Consider the following 17,714-nt stretch of genomic DNA (forward strand, 5'->3'; position numbering starts at 1 on the left):
GACCTTCCCCGGATCTTCGCTCGCGAAGACTGGCCATTATTATTATACAGTGGCTCACACAAGTTGAAACTCATCCTAGAAATAGCAGGCTTTCTAGGAGATTTTCAAACTGTTTACCAACTTAAGGTAAAAACACTGATCAAAGGATAGATAATGCAGCATAGTTGATTACTTTCAGTTAATGTACGGATAAATGCAGCTAAAAAGAGTCAAAAGCAGAAGAAATTAAAGGCAGTGAATACTGCTACAGTGAATCCTATTCATTGTCAGTGTATATATACAGTGTCAATGGAGCAATGTATGTACTTTTAGAGAGTAATAAACAATGGAAACAAACGCTGCTCTTAATGAAACTGGAGTGAGTGTGATGTTCCCTACTTAGCTGGCACGACTCTGGATTTTTTTGGTACTGCCAAAGGCAGAATAAGGCTCATTTACTTGGTATTTAGCAACACATGACTGTGGAGCATGAGCCAGAGAACAACTATGGCTTGCTGCTTTGAGATTTTTCTGAAGAAACAGCGGGGATAACTGAGTTCCTTCTCCAAAGCTGTCCCGGGAAGCACTAACTGTGTGTCAGAACCAAGGAATCCAGCGAGCAGGGCAAAAGCTGCGCCCCTGTCCCCCTGCTGCCCTTGTCCAGGTGGTGCTCGGTCACAGGTTCAACTCCATGATCCCAGAGGTCTTTTCCAACCTAACCGATCCTGGGATTCTTGAAGAGCCTGAGGCTCCCTAACTCTCAGCAATCCTCCAAATCGCCAGGATGAAGGATCATAGAGCAGCTTGTCAAGCCTGGGCGTAGCAGGGTGGCTTTTTAGTGGAAATGGAAACAGCCTGCTCGCAGCTCCCAAGATCCGCGGGCGATCCTCGGGGAGCATCCCTGACAGGACTTCGGCTTGGGAGAAACGCCCCGAGAAGCTCGACCGGAACGATTGGAAGCGGGTTACTTTCCTCAGGGAACGCGTCCCTCGCACTTGGCAGGGAGGGCAGTCCCAGGGCGCCTCTCCCGGGGCGGCTCCGCCAAGGGCCGCCCCGCCCCGCCCCGCCTGCCCGGCTCCTGCCCACAACCAAGATGGCGGCGCGGGGGACGCGGCGGGCGCGCAGCCGCCTTGCCCTGCCGCGCGCGCCTCCGTGGCTGGCGGCGGGCGCGGCCACGTGACGCGTTCAAGCGCGCCGCGCGAGCCCCGCGCGGAGGGGAGGGCAGGGCCGGGAGCGCGCGGGCCATCAGGTGACCCCCGCGGCGGCGCGCGCCCCTCACCGCGACAGGGACACGGGGACAGGGACAGGGACACGGGCGGGGAGCCCGGGAACACGGGAGGGACTGGGGCTCAGCCGCGGCGTTGGCAGCCGGGGGCGGCCCGGGCGGCCGGGCAGGGTGACGCGCAGCCCCCGCGGTGTGGGGGTCGCGGCGCGGGGGGCTCGGTCTGCGCTCCGCGGGTGGCGGGCACGCCGCGGCCTCGCTGTCCCGGCCCGCCGAGGGAAGCCTCGCCCGGCCCCGGCGCTGCCCGGCCCGTGCGGCCGCTCCAGGGGCAGCAGCCGCTCGTCGCACCCCGCGTGGGGCTCGTGGGGCTCCGGCCGTGGGGACACGACACGCCACGGACACCAGCAGCGCTCTCTGGGCTGTCTCGCTGAAGTCTCTAGAAACAGCTCCTGCTGCGTTCACCACGGTGATGAGGCCACCAGTGCCTTGGGAATATTCGAGTGATGTTGCAGGGGCCGCTGCTGGCCTTGCTACAGAAACTGTAGATGTTGAAGAACATCTCGACATGTCAGTGAATTTGAAGGCTGACAGGCACACTATTCTCACAACCCAGTTAGCCTTCCACAGCGTACATTTTATTCCAAAGAAAAAAAAATAAAGCTGTACCATATGCATTGGAGAAAACGGTCCCAAGTGACATAAAGATACCAGAATATAGAATGATCCTGCTGTTCTCCTTCTCCAGCTAATTCAGCTTTCTTTTCCCATAAAGGGCTTCTTCGTTCATGGCTTGGGCCAGGCACTCATAGGATGGACCATCGACTCTCCTGCAGGCATTGAAGTGACTTCACGAACACTGGCTGTGAGCCAAGGTCCTCACACAGGTGGCACATCTTCTCAGGTAAGGGCTCCATGTCCAGAGCACCCCAGTGCAGCAAGATCTGGAGGGAAGAGTCTGGCCACTGGCATTACTATCACTGTAATTTACCAGGACTGAGTTCTCAGCAAAAGCCTTATTTTCATTTTAGAGCATTAAGCAGTTAATTGTGTTAACAAGCACAGTGACCTCAGCCTGCTTTCCCATAGCAACCACACAGTGAAAGTCCTTTCAGAGGCTTCATTAGCAAAACAAACAGAAAATGGAAGCAGTGAAATTATGTCTGTAAGGTGTTACTTAGCCTGGAAAGTTTTCTTTTAGGCCAGCAAAGTTAGAGGAGGTAAATAGTTTAGTGGAGTATAGGCATGGCTAGTTCTCTGTCCTACTGATCTGGCTTTTGAGAAATGTCCTCTGAGGCTGTATGTCACAGGCTGCACTGAGAGGGCCTCATATCCCAGAGAAACACACTTCCCCAAGCACAGACACACTGAGCAGCATAAGACATGCTTTGTGCTTTCTCAGAACAAGTTTTCAGAGAGCATAGTGAACCATCCCAGTGCCATTACTCACTCACTTAAGAATAATCACTGACACTTGGGCTAAATGAACCTTCTCAAGGTGTTTTAATCCATCCCTCTGCCAGCTCAGATTTACCTAAACTTTCTCTAACCTGTTCTGAGAAATATCCAAGGCATATAACACCCATCTCTTTCCACTTGCAGAAAACTCTAGTCATTGGTAGGCAAATTAATGATCTCATAAAAGTTGATATACATCCAAATGGCAGCTCCTCTTATTTCAGAAACATTTTCCTAAAGGGCTCTCCTCAAGTCTGTCTTGTTAATATGAAGTCCAAGGCACAATCAGTCATTCCCATCCCATCACACTGACTATTTGAGAATCGTTACTGAAGCTTGAGTTAAAAGAGCCATCCAAAATGATCTAGCTGTATGCAAACACTTCAGATTTTCATCCTTTTCTTTTTGAGGAAGGTAGATTTGTACAATTGTAAACCAGCTTTTCTTGAATATAGCATAAGTAATTTTATACTGCAGAAGGATAATGGTACTTTTAAAGAGATATTATTCCTACATCTGTTTTACCAAAAAAACTCCAATATTTGACAATAACATGTTAGGAAGGAGAATGCAAAGGTGATGGGGATTGCTAGGTTCTTGAGATTTGACAGTACCGTGGGAAACTCTGTTCAGCTGCTGGTCAACGTATCTAGCATAGAAAATGAATAATTTTCACATTCACATTTTGAGAACTGATACCACTTTCCTCTGCCTGAGGTGAGGAAATACATATGCCATGCAATTGTTATGTGGATCAAGTAAGCAGTCCTGATATTTCAAACTAAGCCTGTCTTAATGAGATGACATACAGTGCTCCACTGCTCATTCTTCAGTAGTAAACCCCAGTGTTTAAAGACTGTCAGAAAAATAACAGGGATTTCCAAGACCTGAAGGTCTCTTATTGTGACAGTGCAAAACTGTGAGGCTGTAGCTGTGAAGAGCAATAGAAGTATCATTTCTTTCTTGCACACTTTAAAAAATAGATTCTGTGCAACATGTTACACAGAGCCCACATTATAACAACAAAAATTGCAGAAGGACTTTCATAGATACATTTGAATCAACTGACAACTACTGTAGTGATCTTAAAATCCACATTGCAATTACAGCTGGAAGTTTAAAACTATGGTTTAAAACATCTTTTCAGGAAGATTGAGCTCTCAGGAAACTGATTTCTCTTGCCTTTGGGTTTTAGATCAATTTGTGCATTGTAAATCACTCCCACACAAACTGGGCACATAGAATAAGCTCTTCTAGTGAATCTCCACCTTAACTATTGCAGGTCACCACTAGTGTGGTGACGGAGGGTTGTCCCAGTTTAAAATGAGACAAAGGGCCTTTTGCTGGAGGAGAATTAGGAGCAAAGACTCCAAACTTCTCTTTCCAAACAATTATAACCAAATTAAGAGGCCCGATTGAAGGAAACAAAATTATGGAAAAGGGAAAATAATGTTCTTTATTAAAGGTATGTGTGTATTAACAGGAACACGAAAAAAACCCAAGTAAAATAACTAAGCAATACTCCTATACCCACCCAATAATCCCTTTTAAGAACAAAACCGATAAACCGGCAAAGAAAATAGTTCAATTTTGCACCTTTGGTGCTGTTCAACCACAGTCAGCAGGGGGCGCTGTCAGGTCATCATTGGAGATGCAAAATTTGTAATGTCCTTATACCATCTTGTCAGTAGGCGCTACAATAACAATATGTAAAACTTGTAGTGTCTCTATATGTCACCAGGTTACTAAGGATCACTGAAGGAGTAGAACTTGTGGGGCTGTCCAGTGCCCATGTCACCAGGCAGGCGCCGTTGATCCTTTTGCCATACCGGGGAGGGAAGGGGGTGGGGAACAACAGCAATAAAAACAGAAAGTTCTCCTAATGGAAGAAAACTCACAAACTTCAGCTGATTAGGGTCCGTTGTGGCAGGGCTTGCAGTTAGCCAGAGGTGAGCCAAGAGCAGCAGCCAGAAACTCCTCCGACAGGAAACAAAAGGAGCCTGGCAGTGTCTGCAGCCCACAGCAGCCTTCTCCCCTGGCCGAGAGAGCGAGTCCTCCCCCCAGCCCACCCCCTTCCAGTCACACATCAGCCAATCTCCCTTCGTTGTCAGGGCAACTAATCTCCATCATTAAGGGCTTCTTTTGTTCAACTAATTGGCCCATCACAGAGCACACACACACGGCAGGAGGAAAGGAAAGAAAAATTCCTTGCTAAAGAATACGAACTATGACAAGGGTATAATGCATAAGGTGTTTCGGTGTCCTGAATTATGTAATTCCAAACTTGTCTGAGTGCCGTGGGGTGGCTTTGTTTATATCCTGCTAGCTCTGAAAGCCTCATCTCAGGAAATGCCAAACCTTTTTTGATTCCCATGGGAACATGAGAATTGTCTGTCAGCAGCCACACGACTGCTCCACAAGTTCTGTGTCAAACAGACCTGGTCCTGTCCTAGTATGGTTGAAATGAGGGAGCTGCACCACTGGGAGCATGTTGACCTTTGGAAGCTCTCTGGCCAATGGCCACATCAGTTTCTCTGTATGCAGATCCAGTTCTTCCTCAGAAGAACTCAGTGCTTATACCAGGAGTTTGTCCACCCAACACCTTTGTAGACCCCAGTGGGAAGGAATGGCTAAGGAACAGCTTTTCTCCATCCAATTCAGTCCAGACTCAGTACTGATAGCTGAAGGAGGGCTGTGGGCAGCCCCTTTCTGCCATGGCTTCTGTAGGAGCTCTGTGATTCTTAGAACTCCCCTGAGTTTTGGCTTATCAAGTGCCCCTTGTTGTAGCTGCATCAACTGTAGAATGGCTCATTTACCAAGCACAACAACGGGCTCCTATTTGGGCAGGATTCCACTGGCAGTCTGTGCCTGACCTGGAGACCTTTGATATTTTGGCTGGCAGACTAGTCATCTGTGCCCTGCTTGGTATTTTCCTGTAAAATATGCTCTAGGTTGTCCTTTCTTTAGGAGACAATACTTTTCCTCCCACTCGTTCCTGAGTTAAGTCCAAGCATTGCTGCAAATGCTTTTAGCTGGGAGGTCCACCCCTTTCTGTACTGAGAGTGCGAATCCATTGCTTCCTCACCAGACAACGCAGTGTTCCAGCTCAGAAGGTGTCCCTGAGCTCCTGCAGCTGGACACGTCTGCATTTCCAGCTTTGCTTCCCAGAGGTGACATTTTAAATGTACAGTACAGCTGCATACCTACAGCTTCAACACAATCAGGAGAGGCCCAGGATATTGGGCTGCTTTGGGCTGGTATTTCCAGTGGATCCTCATACTGCTGGTTTTTATGGATGTTTTTGCCTGCTGTTACCCAGAGATGACGAGACATTGGAGACATCTGTGAATTGTTCTGATCAGAAGAGCACACTTGCCTATACCGTACCTGCATTTTGATCTTGATATTTTGATCGACTTCTTGCCTTTAAAATGACATGGAGTTTTCTTTTTCCTCCTCTTTTTTAGAGAAAAAGGTTTAGTGAGACATGGAGCTTGAAAGAATCATTCGAGACACACTGACACGCTTCATCCAGTCCCACATCCCCGCAGCAGATCTCAGGTATGTTGAGATAGGCAGATCCAATATCATTGTTCTAGCTTGAATTCTGTATTAATTGTCCCTCTGCGCATTATATTGAACTCTGTAGCTTTTCCATACTTTCTGTTGCTTTTCTTTAAGCCACATCCAGGATGCAAGTAATTTGCACAGGCTCTGAGAGGAATGCTTGAACAGCTATAGTTTAGCATTGCAGTCTAGCAATGTCATTCCTTTGATGACCGAGATGATTAATTTCCTGTCCAGTAATACCCATTAGAATATGAGATTTCCTTCATTCCACAGTGCTCCCAAAGGGCTTTCTGAGCAGGATAATGCTATGTCAGGGCTCTCCTGTTTTGAACTGTGCCTGCATGCAGAGATACAGCTGCCTTGAGGCTGGAACACAGCAGCTGGTTTTGCAGCTGGTGCCAGTAGTGACACAAGGGTGGAGAGCAGCAAGCAGAGAACACTGCATCCCACAGAAAGTGTAGCTTGACAGAATGTGATGACCTCACCTGAAATGCCAGTCAGCATAGTCAGTCAGTCAGTCAGTCAGGGATTTGAGCACTTGGAATATTTTGGTTAGCTCAGCTGAAGCACCTACAGGAGCCTCTGGGCACACTGGGGCTTTCATTCAGTGCTGCCCAGGAGGCAGGACTGCATGCAGTATTTTATCTGTTAATGCTTCCCACTCAACCACTGACCAGCTGCTACCTGGCTTTACTGGTGGTATGTGCCTATAAGACACACTCCACATAGGTCCTTCTGCTGCCATATTAAACAAAGTTAGGGGGAATGGGGATGTAGAGAGAAAAAAACCTGGGCCTCCTTTTGACCCTGCTACCATGTCCTGTCTTCTCTCTGTCTCCAGTGGGATGGATGATGTTTTCTTCTCCTATATCACGGGTGTCCTGGAAGAGCTGGGCTCACCAGAGTCCTCTGAGGAGATTTTTGACATGGACACCTTTGTGGAAATGATGGAGGCATATATCCCTGGATTTGCAGAAATCCACAGGTATGTAATTGTTGCTGCTTTTTATGTGCATGCCATGCGCTTGGGGCCTGGACCCAGGCCCCTCAGTACCATAAATTCTTTTGTTGTACCCAGCTGAAGATGTATTAGTACCAAACCTGTGCAATTAAGTCAGTCTTTGCCTGAATACACAGATGCTAATCCCAGTATAGTTTGCAAGTATGTCCTTGGCCATCTGAAATACCAGTTGATTTTATTGGGCTTCCCATCAAGCCTTGTCTTTCTATAAAAAGGTCGCCAAGTAGGATAGGCTAGTGCTTGTATTCCTCACATTAATAATACAGCTTCTGTCTCCTGCAGCGGGGATGTTTGTGAAATGATGTTCTCCCTCTCAGAAAGGCTTGGCGAAGCTCGCAACAAAGGTGAGTTACACAGACTATTTCAGCACAAGAAGGAATATTCTGTACATGTTTTCAGTCTTCATATTTGGAGTTGAGCAATGTCACAGGATAAAATACAATCTTGTTTGCCACATAAGGTAGCCTGAATTGAATGACAGGGGTTTTTTTCAGTGTTCAGTCAGGTTTTTGATATCAACACATGGGAGGTTGGAGTCATATGGAATACTGTCCAAGACATACTGGAGTGAAAAACACAAGGTCTATTCTCCAGATACCTCTGTTGAGATCAAATCCAGAGTAACAAGGAAGAAATAGCAGACACAGGGCTGCTTGTTGAAATTCTGCTGTAGGTTAATTCTGAAAGTGAGGATTTTTGCCTGCCTCTGATACCCATCCAAGTGGCACTACCACTGAGCAGCCTTTATCAGGTGCATCATCAGATAGAGTGTCCAGCTGAATACATGTATCACACCTAGGCTTAGCATCCTCAAAGCTCACTTCCCAGTCATCCATGGACCCTGGCACAGATGCAAAATGAGTGATGTGCTCTGTCCTGCACTAGACTACACTATGCTAATGGCCCTTTCTAACCTCAGCATTCACAGATCAGCTGGACTGCTCTATCAATCAGCCCCACAGGTACTTCCCACTAAAGAACAGACAGGTTGAAGTGTCTGGATAATAAACTTTCCAGGACATACAAATCTGGGTTTTGCTTGTCTTGTAACATCTCTGCCATCTTGCCAGAAGGCTACACAGTGTAGAACAGACAGTCCTGTCTTTTATCTTACTTGCTGCTTTCTTGAACTTGACAAAATCTACTGCTCTGCTCTGGTGTCCTGCATCCTACCCTTTGAGGATCCTGATGTAGCTAGAGCATGGAAGGAAAGCACTATTCCAGTCTTAGATAGGACAGAGAAAAGGTGAAATGATTCTTCTTGCAGTGACAAAAAAACAGCCTGTAAAAGAGATGCATCAGAGTAACCTGATCACAGGATCTGCTAACTTGCATGCAGTCTGGGGACTACCACAGTGTATTGCCAAATTTAAAATCAAAACCACACCTTATTTCAAAGATAGAGCAAACACCAGGGAATTCTTAAAAAAGTAAGAAAAATATCTTAAGTATCCAAACCCAAAGCACTAGAGAACCAAGAAGAGAAAGGTAGAATTGAATTTGCAAGCAGCCCATGCCCTGTACAGCTTGGAAATGCAGAACTCGGGCACTGCAGCACATGCTCGCTCTGCCTTCCTGCAGGTCAGTGTGAGCAGAGCTGCAACTGTCCCAGCTGAGGACAGAAGGAAGAGTAGTACTTCCAAGTCTTGTCACTTAAGAGATTTGCTTTGGCACATAATGCAGTAGCAATCTAATGCCAACAGAAAGCACAAAGCTCTAGGCTTAGTGGGACTGTACCTCAGGAGATATCACTGTGTCTTTAAGAAAAACCTGGCCAAAAGGCTGTGGAAAGCAGGAATGAAGCGCCCTCTGAAGACCTCACCAAGGGCCAGGAGCCTGGAGCTGGAGCCTGCAACGGGGAAAGGCTGTGCACTGTAACAGACGGAGCCAGGGCCCAGGTATGAGTACCCTGCAGAGGAGCAGGAACACTGGGGACAGTCACAGAGCACTAGGCTACCAGCACCACCTGAGGGCATTTTCCAGCTCTGGAAGGAACCACAGCATAGGCTGTGACACAGCATCACTGTGTCTGTGATCTCCTGATTGTATGGCCTGAACAAGACTGTGTCAGAAAATTATGTGCTGACAGAAGACTATGAGCCAATGCTCTAGCTCATTCTTTCCAGCAGGTGGAAAGGATGAGCCATAGCAATGGCACTAGGAGCTTGTCCCAGTGCCCTCAGAGATCCCACAGCAGCCACAGCACTGTAGCACCTGCCGTATATCCCCCACCTCCCTCCCCTATGCTCTGTTTGCTCTTTCTCTAGTACTGATCTATTTCTGCTCTGCAGCATAATCATTCTGTATCCACAGCCTTCTAGCAAATACTGCTATGGCGATTCCTTGTGCTGTAGCCTCAGGTCAGTGTTTAGCAGCCCCTTCCCCTTCTGATCAAAGCACACACAACTTCACAAGATGTGCAGGAGTTCAGGCATTCACACCAGTGTCCAGAAAGCTCTCTCCTAAGGAGACACATAGCGTGGCCACACAGATGAGTCAGTTCACAGCAGCCCTACTTGAAAGTTAAGTAGAAACACGGAGGGAAAAGATTAAGGAAGAGTAATGGTTTGTCTTTCCAAGGATACAGTTTCCTGTTAGCTTCAGGAATGGGATTTAGCAACATTTGTAAGGAGAGAGAGCCTCCGGCAAAAGGCAAGCTCAATTTCCTGACAGTGAAAAACCAGAGGCCCTAGCCCTCTCCTCACTGCATCCTCAACTTACCGCTGTCTCTTGCTCCAACTAGGAAAGCGATGACTTGAAGGATGGGTTGGAGCTGCTACTGGAGATGTTCCCAGCCTGTACCGTGAGCCAGGCAGAGAAGGCTCTTGCCATGGCCTTGGGGAACTTGGAGGAGGCAGTGCAGTTAATTGTGGAGGAGAAGGTGGAAATTGGCCCAGCAGGTGTGAGCGTGAAGGTACTGTACTCTGACTGGGTGGCAGGGGGCCAAGGAGCAGAGCAGAGCTCAGGGACACACAGGCATCACAGCTGTCTGCTACAAGCAGAAGCTCTGACTGCACAATGAGCCGGGAGGATCACCCAGAAAAACAGCCCCTCTCCCTCCCCTGGCTCTTAGTATTAGGCTGTGCCCACAACCAAGCCAGCAGCCCAGTGGAGGTGTGGCTGGCACCCCTTTCCCACAGGGGCTGGAGTGCTCCATCAGCAGCTGGGCTCACCAAGCTGGCAGGGGGAAACTGTACACTCCACGTGTTTTACTGTTCATACACCCACCTTGTCTCCTCCCAGGAACTGGCACGGCCCCGCAGAACACCCAACCACGAGGAACTAAAACAGGTTATCCTGCAGAAGTAAGTACCCAACAGCAAAGAACCCCTAATTTTGCAGGAGGAGGTGGCAGTTTGGGGAACAATGTGGTCTATAAAGAACTTGGGCTGCAAGATGCTTAGTAAGGAGGCTGTGAAGCAGATTTGGATATAGCTGAACACATCTAAGCACAAATATAAACGTCATCTGGAGTGGAAAACAAACAACAACAAAAAACAAACCAAACAAACAAAACAAAAACCCACAACAACTGGAAAACCCAAATAGGTTTGTTTTTTTAGAGCTCTGGCAGAGAAACAGGTCACCTGTACCAGCTGGGTCACAGCACTGGCTGTGTGTGAGGTTTCAGCCTCCTGCAGATAAAGAGTAAATCACAGTACTGTTGGCTGAGGTCCTAGTTAAAGTTTCAAGGCATAAATATCATGCTGCAGCTCAGGTAACAAACACATGGTGATTTGTAGAACTACAGCAACTCATTCATACCTCTATCCTTGGAGACAGTCCAAACAAGGCTAAAGATATCTTTAAGAGGCTGTCTGTACAACAACACTGAGAAGATTAAATCTCAGTTGCTGAAGGTGAAAAATCAGTGCATTTAAAGAAACCTCACTGAAGGCCCCGTATGGGCTTCTTGACAATGAAAATATCTTTAGATTCGTTTACCTATATTTATTTCTAAAAGCATTTAATTCTCAATAAGAGAACCCACACTGTGGTTTCATTGATCTGCTTTAAGATTTCAGCTTTCATGAGCAGACAGCTTCCACACATCTATCCAGCCACATCTTTTCCACCACTTTACATTCTCCCCAGTGACAGAATAACCGGTCGATGGGCTAGGAAGGATAAAGCAAGGCAGAACAGCATCCAGGCAGAAGTAGCAATCTCTGTCCTTGCCCACCTCCTGTCCAGGCTCATATCAGCGTGCCAGGTGAGGGAACAAAAAAGCACCAGCTGCTGATGTTTCTGAGAACTTCAGTTTAATGACATTTTGGCAACATCCTGTACTTTAAACATCACTCAAGCACAGGTACAGAGAGCAGATCGCCATAGCTGAAGATACACATGAGCAACTATACTAACTACTGAGGGAGCAGTCATGGTCAGCTGTGCTAAACCAGCACCAAAATCTCAGAGTAGCAACTCAGCAGTACAGCAAGCAAATGCTTGGACCCTGATGTTTCAGTCACACAGGAAATAAGGTGATGCTTTTATGAAGTTGCTTCCAGCACAGGCCTGTTTCATAGTCAAGTAGTAGATGGAGTGTGAAAGAAACACCATCGTTCAGGGCAGAAGCAGACAGATTGGTCCTCTAATCTCATCTGTCTCCTTTGGCTGCCAACACTTGGACTGAGGAGGAGCAAAGCTGCCCTAATGGGAGAGCACACCTGACCTCAGCACCTCTCATTTCTGCAGTGGCTATCAGCATTCTCAATCACTGGAGTTTTCAATACCTTTCACATATAGCCAAGGATGCTACTCCAGGAGAATCCTGCTGGATTCTCACCAGGATGACACTTCTTGCCCATTTCATCCAGAGGGGAACATCAAGTGCTCTTTGCTGCAGTCTAGTCACATAGGACACATTGCACAGCCACAGACCAGCCAGGGGAGAAGGGACATAGGCTGTGAGTAGCCCTAGGCAATGTAACTGTTCATTAAATGCTTCTTGTGTGCAATGCTTCTTTCAGATACATGATGGTGGATAGTGCAGATGATCAGAAAACACATCGGCCAGCTCCACCTAAAGAGGTAAGCACAGCAGTCCCAGCTCACCAGCAGTTTGAATGTCCTTTGTTACAAGGTTTAAAAAAATCAGGGTGCAAGTCCAAAAAGCAAGAGGGCAGCCAAAGGCAGGACCATTCACAGAACCTCTTATTCAAAGAGGGAAGATTAGCTTAGCTAAGGTGCTGCAGGGTCTGTCAGTTCCTACCATTCCTGACTACCATGGCTCTTGCTCCCCCTCATCAGATAACATCCTTTCCAATTGTGGCCAAGATTCCCAGCACAGATGATGCTAAAGCAGCACACCCACCAACCTACCTCCCAGAGTGAGCTCTGCTTCTGCTTGCCCCTTCCCTTTCTCAAGCAGTGTGGCTGTCCATCCACTTGGTGTTAATGTCTTTCCTCTCCAGGCTCCCAAGAAGTTGATCCGCTATATTGATAACCAGGTGGTAAGTACAAAAGGAGAGAGATACAAAGACATCAAGAAGCCTGAGAGTGAAGAGATGAAAAGAACCTACATCAGCCTAAAACCAGCCAGGAAATACAAGTTCCACTGACAGCCAGGTTCTCCTGCTCTTCAGCCTTCCACCTCCCTGGCCAGGCATGGCAGGATGGACTGTGGTGCTAGGAATGAAGGACTCCTCCACCTGCGGCTAACTTGAACTAACCTGGGAGCCAGGACACTGTTTTCAGCTTCCTCAGCTAACCTGGTTGACAAGGAGGAGATTTCTCTCCTTGTGTAGCTATCCCTCTGCCCCCAGGGGCACACTGCGGTGGCTCTCCGGGGCCTGGGCATTCTCTGCTATTCCTTGCATGGGACATTTTTAGATCTGAGATGTGGCTTGTGCTTTTGCAGCAACCTTTTTAACAAGTCTGTGTGCACTGTTGCTCTGAGTGCCAGTATTAATAAAGATGATGTGAGTTGGTGTGTAGTTCTGCCAGACATGCACATGCTTTACAGACACTGTCTCCAATCCCTCCTAGGGCCAAAGATAGAATCAGGGTCATCCTCTCTTCCTCTCATTACTCTCTTGCATCACATTCACCACAAGATGTGGCTGCTGTTTGATTAACTGCCTAGCAGATACAAGTGCTGAGGCTGAACTCCAGCGCTAGACTCTCCCTGCCAACATAACATGCAGCTCTTCACAAACTTCAGCTGACAGTAGAGCCAGTGCTCCTGCCATTTCTCACCACTATTGAGTGCCAAATTTCCAGCTATGCCACACAGAGCAAGATACAGTAGCAGGCCTGGGCACTACTAAAATGTTAAGTCAGAAGCTGGAAGAAACAAATGACAACGACCAACTGCTTTCAGTGACAGCACAGCTAGGTTTGGTGCTTTTCTGTCAGTGAAACTGCAGTTAGGAGTGTGTTCCCCTGAAAACATCTCCCACCTTGCCCCAGCCTAAACCAGCACCCTAGGCCTGGACAGACACACTGCCTGTGCTGGGGCCATTCCAGTCCTTTGGTGCCAGGCTGGCCAGTGGCCACAGGCCAGAGGTAGGCTTACTGCCCTCCTCCCAGAGCTCAGAGGGGCCTGCCCTCTACCAAGAGGAAGGTTGGTAGCTGTTCTCCTTTCTGCTCCAGCTGGTCTGGTTTGTTCCACAGCTCTGCTGGCATGCCCTGTACACCCACCCCAGGGGACAGTCCCCATCACACACTCCCCTGCTCTCTGGACAGCTGCCGCTTAGAGATTTAAAATACAGCAAATAGTAAATCCTATCTATTAGCTGGCCTGGCCAAGGCCTGTTCAGCACCATGGTGTTCCTGCAAGTCACTCGCTCTCTCCACGCCACTGCAGAGGGAGTTACTTTCCCCAGAGGCAGCAATGAAGCCTATTCGTGAACACTCAGTGGCTACTAAACAGCCCCAGAGGAAAGAGTGAGTCCCACTCAGGCCAGCCTCACCAATGGGACCGACCTCTCCCTCTGCACATCTCCACAGCAGCCAGTTCTGGCATCCTTCCGGGATCCCACCATTGCATCAGTCCCCCCCTCCCCGGCAGCAGCAGTTCTAGATCTGAAGGTTGATGAAAGGGGCGAAGCCAACCACGTCCTGCAGGAGAACAAGAGCCCTCTGCAGTGGAGGCTCCACATCCAGCTCCACCCCACGGCTTCGGAGGACGCTCAAGCTGGACTCAGCCACGTTGTGGCAATGCTTGACCTTCAGCGAGCGCAGCTTGGGACAGTACTCAGCCAGGACCCTGCCAAGAAAGAGAGCACATGCAAGTTGCAAATCAGGATTCCTAAGCGCACCATTCACGCTCTACTCCCAGCAGCCCAGCACTCGTGACTGTACCATACATGCACCATCCTTTGGGAGCAGCACCCTGGCAGTCTGAGAGAAAGTCAAGGGACAAGGTTGGATCCCAGACCTACCCTCCCTAATATGCTGGGAAATTTGCTGTCAATAGCATACAATGTCTCTCCTGAAGGGCCTGCTAGTGGCTTCTCTCCCAGACTGAGCTCTCACTGCTTTCAGCAGACATCTGACTTTCCTCTCTGGTTCTCTTCCTACCCCAGTCACCTGCCATGCCCACCCTGGCTCCCCACATTGCTCAGTACCTGATGGAGTCATTCTTGACTCGCAGACACCCTGTGAGGTCCAAGTGCTCCAGCTCAGGGCAGCACTTGGCAGTCTCCTCAACAGCCACGTCGCCGACGTTGGCATTGACGGCCAGCGACAGAGACTTGAGCCTGCTGCACTTCTGCACCAGGTAGCAGATGGCCTCGTCCTTCAGCTGGCGACAGGCTGTCAGGTCCACAGCCTCCAGGGCCTTGCAGTGGTCAGCCAGACTGCGCAGGGCCAGGCTGTCCACCCAGTCGCACTGAGCCAGGGACAGCTGGCGCAGGTTGGGGCAGCTCAGCGAGATGGTCACCAGCGCGTGGCGGCTGAGCTGGACACAGCCCTTCAGCTGGATCTGGTGGAGGTGGTGGTTCTGCTCGATGACTGGGAGCAGCTCGCAGTCCGTCAGCCAGTCGGAGCAGTTCTGGAGTGCCAGCTGCTGCAGTACTTTGTTGTCCTTCAACAGGTTAACAAAAGCAGCTCGAGGGATGCCAGGCCTGATCTGTGTGGGGAACCCAGGAAGAGTGAGGCACCTCCTCAGGCTTTCACATCAGCCTGATCCTCACCAAATACCCTCTCCCCTCCTTTCTTCCACTTTGACAGTGGTGACCAAAGCCACCCCCTGTCCTCATCCTGGGGCAAACCCTACCATCAAACTCCTCTCTTCATGCCAAGGCTACTGCCACAAGCTAGGAAGATGCTCTGGCTTCTCCATCCCACATTATCACTCCCGCATTTATATACTTGTGGTGAGCTCCACATATCTGCTCTCCAAAAATCTCTTTGCTAGACCACTCTGCGTCCTCACAGAACAGCAGCTACTCCTGTCTTTCCCACTCCTAGGTAGTGTCTCCCAGAGCCAGCACAGGCTTTTCCTGATGATGAGGCACAGAGTTACCCCCCATCAGACCCACCCTATTGCACAACCTCTGTGAGGACCAACAGGCCATGCCACTCCAGAGCTGGCTTGTGTTTCTGCCAGCCAGTGCCCCATAATGGCCTAGGTGGAATTTCCAGGCTTACTCCTCCCAGGGCCTCTTGCTAAAGACAGTGGCATTGCTGGGCCCTGAATCACTACCTCTCCTCCCTGAGCCCATCAGTCCAGTCTGACACCTGAGCTATTAACCCAAGCTACTGAGCAGAAACTACCCTCCTTGCCAGGGGGTTCTTCTCCCCACACAGATGCTCCCCTGTTAGATCCAAAGCAGTAGGACATCTGTGTCCTCCCCCAGCCTCAGAGCCATCCAATACCTGGCTTGAGTCAAAGCGGCGCATGTTGGCCAGGTACAGCTGGATGAGAGACTGGAATGCCTTGCTGACCCTCTGCAAGCTCAGGAGCTGCTGCAGTGGCAGATGACAGAGAATGTGTGGAAGCAAGATGTCTTCCCAGGGCAGGTCCAGGAGGCATCCCCCGGTGGGGGTCAAACTCATCCTCAGACACCAGAGAGCCAGGCTACTGTGGGAGCCAGGCTAGATCACCTCACACCTACTGCCGGGTGCCTCTAGGAGGAACAGCCAAAAAGAAAGACTCAGCGATGTTTCCCACAATCAGCCCACAGGGTAAAGTTCCTTGGCGAGCCATCAGCAGGGCATGTGCCTGCCACCTGCGTCACCGTCACCTCCTCCCCAACCCGGGACGCTCACTGCTCAGGCATCCGAGTCCACCTCCCCACACTGCCCTCCAGGAGTCCTGGGGTGGGGCTTTCTACCAGCCGCCGAAGGAGTCCCTGTCCCTCAGCGAAGCAGCAGGAGGCTGCTGCAGCAGCATCGCACTGCTCGCGGGGCAGCTGTGCCCGGCTCTCACGTCTGAGCATCGCTCTACCCGGCAGCTAGTCCCCGGCATCCAGTGCCGGGCCACTCGGGCGCCCTGCGAGGGGAAGAGACCAGGTCTCCGCTCCTTCCTGCGGGGAGCAAGGCTCCGGGATCTCCCCAGGGTGTCCCCCCGAAGAGCGGGCACTCGGCACCTCTGCAGTGACGAGGCCTTGGGCCGCGAGAGGAACCGGCTGAGGGGTCCCGGCAGCCCGGGGCCTCCCGAGCTGCGGCTGGAGGCCGGTTAGACTCGGCTGCAGCAGCACCCGCAGCTGGGGCAGCCTCGCCCGCGGCCGTTCCTGCCCCGCCGTCCAACGGGGCCCCGCTCGGCCCCAGAGCCGCCCCCGAGCTGCCCTGCCGCCGCGGCTGCGGGAGACACGCCGGGGCCTGGACGCCGCCCCGCTCTCGGCCGCAGGGCCCCGTGGCGCGGCGGCAGCAGGGCAGGGCAGGGCAGGGCAGGGCAGGGCAGTCCCACGCACCCCGGTACCTGCGGCCCCGGCGAGGCTGCCCCGGCCCGTCCATCCCGCCGCGCCGCACCCGCCGGACACCGCCGGCCGCCCGTGACGTCACCGCGCCGGGCGGAAGTGCGCGTGCGCCACCGCCCCGCCCCGGCCTGGCCCCGGGGGCGGCGCGCGCGGTACCGGGGCCGGCCGGGAGGGGCCGGGGAGGCCGGAGCGGGGATCGCCCGGAGCTGCCGGGCCGGGGCACCGGGCGGGTGTGGCACGGCGCTCACAGGTCCCGCTGGTGTCCCGGCGGCTCCCGCAGGTGGCTCCCAGCGGCACGGCTCGGCGCGCACACCGGCCCTGGTGCCCCGGCTCACCAGGCGCACCTGCTCCCCCGGGCGCACCGTCTGTCCCAGTTCCTCAGTTATCCCAGTTCCCCAGCGCACACCGGATCCCCAGTGCACACCGGATCCCCCGTGGCCTCAGCTCCCCGGCGCACACCTGTGGCTGCAGCCCCGCGGCTACCGCGGTTGCCCCGCGCACACCGCCTGTCCCAGTTCCTCAGTTATCCCGTCTCCCCAGCGCACAGCAGGTCCTCAGCGTACACCAGCAGCCCCCGTTCCCCGCGGCCCCTGTTCCC

At 51.1% G+C, this 17,714-nt stretch overlaps 2 protein-coding genes across 5 annotated transcripts; one reads left to right on the forward strand and one right to left on the reverse strand.

The window, feature by feature from the left end:
* Positions 1-1,153: 1,153 nt before the first annotated feature.
* CUEDC2 (CUE domain containing 2) lies at positions 1,154-13,190 on the forward strand. 3 transcript variants are annotated; one of them, XM_050305748.1, is made up of 9 exons: positions 1,154-1,228; positions 1,974-2,102; positions 6,124-6,217; positions 7,068-7,211; positions 7,530-7,591; positions 9,012-9,145; positions 9,991-10,161; positions 10,491-10,552; positions 12,221-13,190. In XM_050305748.1, the coding sequence occupies exons 3-9, from the start codon at positions 6,144-6,146 to the stop codon at positions 12,429-12,431; spliced, it is 858 nt and encodes a 285-aa protein (XP_050161705.1). In that variant the 5' UTR covers positions 1,154-1,228; positions 1,974-2,102; positions 6,124-6,143; the 3' UTR covers positions 12,432-13,190. The 3 variants fall into 3 exon arrangements, with proteins under 3 accessions (XP_050161705.1, XP_050161703.1, XP_050161706.1); XM_050305749.1 differs by lacking the exon at positions 1,154-1,228 and having other exon boundaries at positions 1,705-2,102; positions 12,221-12,281; positions 12,665-13,190; XM_050305746.1 differs by lacking the exon at positions 1,154-1,228 and having other exon boundaries at positions 1,697-2,102.
* Positions 12,843-17,714, reverse strand: FBXL15 (F-box and leucine rich repeat protein 15). Of its 2 annotated transcripts, none has more exons than XM_050305744.1 (4): positions 17,576-17,714; positions 16,074-16,324; positions 14,822-15,324; positions 12,843-14,460 (listed from the first exon to the last, which is right to left on the reverse strand). In XM_050305744.1, the coding sequence occupies exons 2-4, from the start codon at positions 16,251-16,253 to the stop codon at positions 14,271-14,273; spliced, it is 873 nt and encodes a 290-aa protein (XP_050161701.1). In that variant the 5' UTR covers positions 16,254-16,324; positions 17,576-17,714; the 3' UTR covers positions 12,843-14,270. The 2 variants fall into 2 exon arrangements, with proteins under 2 accessions (XP_050161701.1, XP_050161700.1); XM_050305743.1 differs by lacking the exon at positions 17,576-17,714 and adding an exon at positions 17,119-17,215.

Source organism: Myiozetetes cayanensis, unplaced genomic scaffold (assembly GCF_022539395.1).
Source record: "Myiozetetes cayanensis isolate MyiCay16 unplaced genomic scaffold, myiCay2020 scf10, whole genome shotgun sequence".
In the NCBI taxonomy this organism is placed as follows: Eukaryota; Metazoa; Chordata; class Aves; order Passeriformes; family Tyrannidae; genus Myiozetetes; species Myiozetetes cayanensis.

Coding starts and splice junctions, on each gene's coding strand:
- CUEDC2 (XM_050305748.1), top strand. CDS start 6,144: ATGGAGCTTGAAAGAATCATTCGAGACACACTGACACGCTTCATCCAG. Junction 6,218..7,067: donor ATCCCCGCAGCAGATCTCAG/GTATGTTGAGAT, acceptor CTCTGTCTCCAG/TGGGATGGATGATGTTTTCT. Junction 7,592..9,011: donor TGGCGAAGCTCGCAACAAAG/GTGAGTTACACA, acceptor TGTGTCTTTAAG/AAAAACCTGGCCAAAAGGCT.
- FBXL15 (XM_050305744.1), bottom strand. CDS start 16,253: ATGAGTTTGACCCCCACCGGGGGATGCCTCCTGGACCTGCCCTGGGAA. Junction 15,325..16,073: donor GCCGCTTTGACTCAAGCCAG/GTATTGGATGGC, acceptor TTCCCCACACAG/ATCAGGCCTGGCATCCCTCG. Junction 14,461..14,821: donor GTCAAGAATGACTCCATCAG/GTACTGAGCAAT, acceptor CTTTCTTGGCAG/GGTCCTGGCTGAGTACTGTC.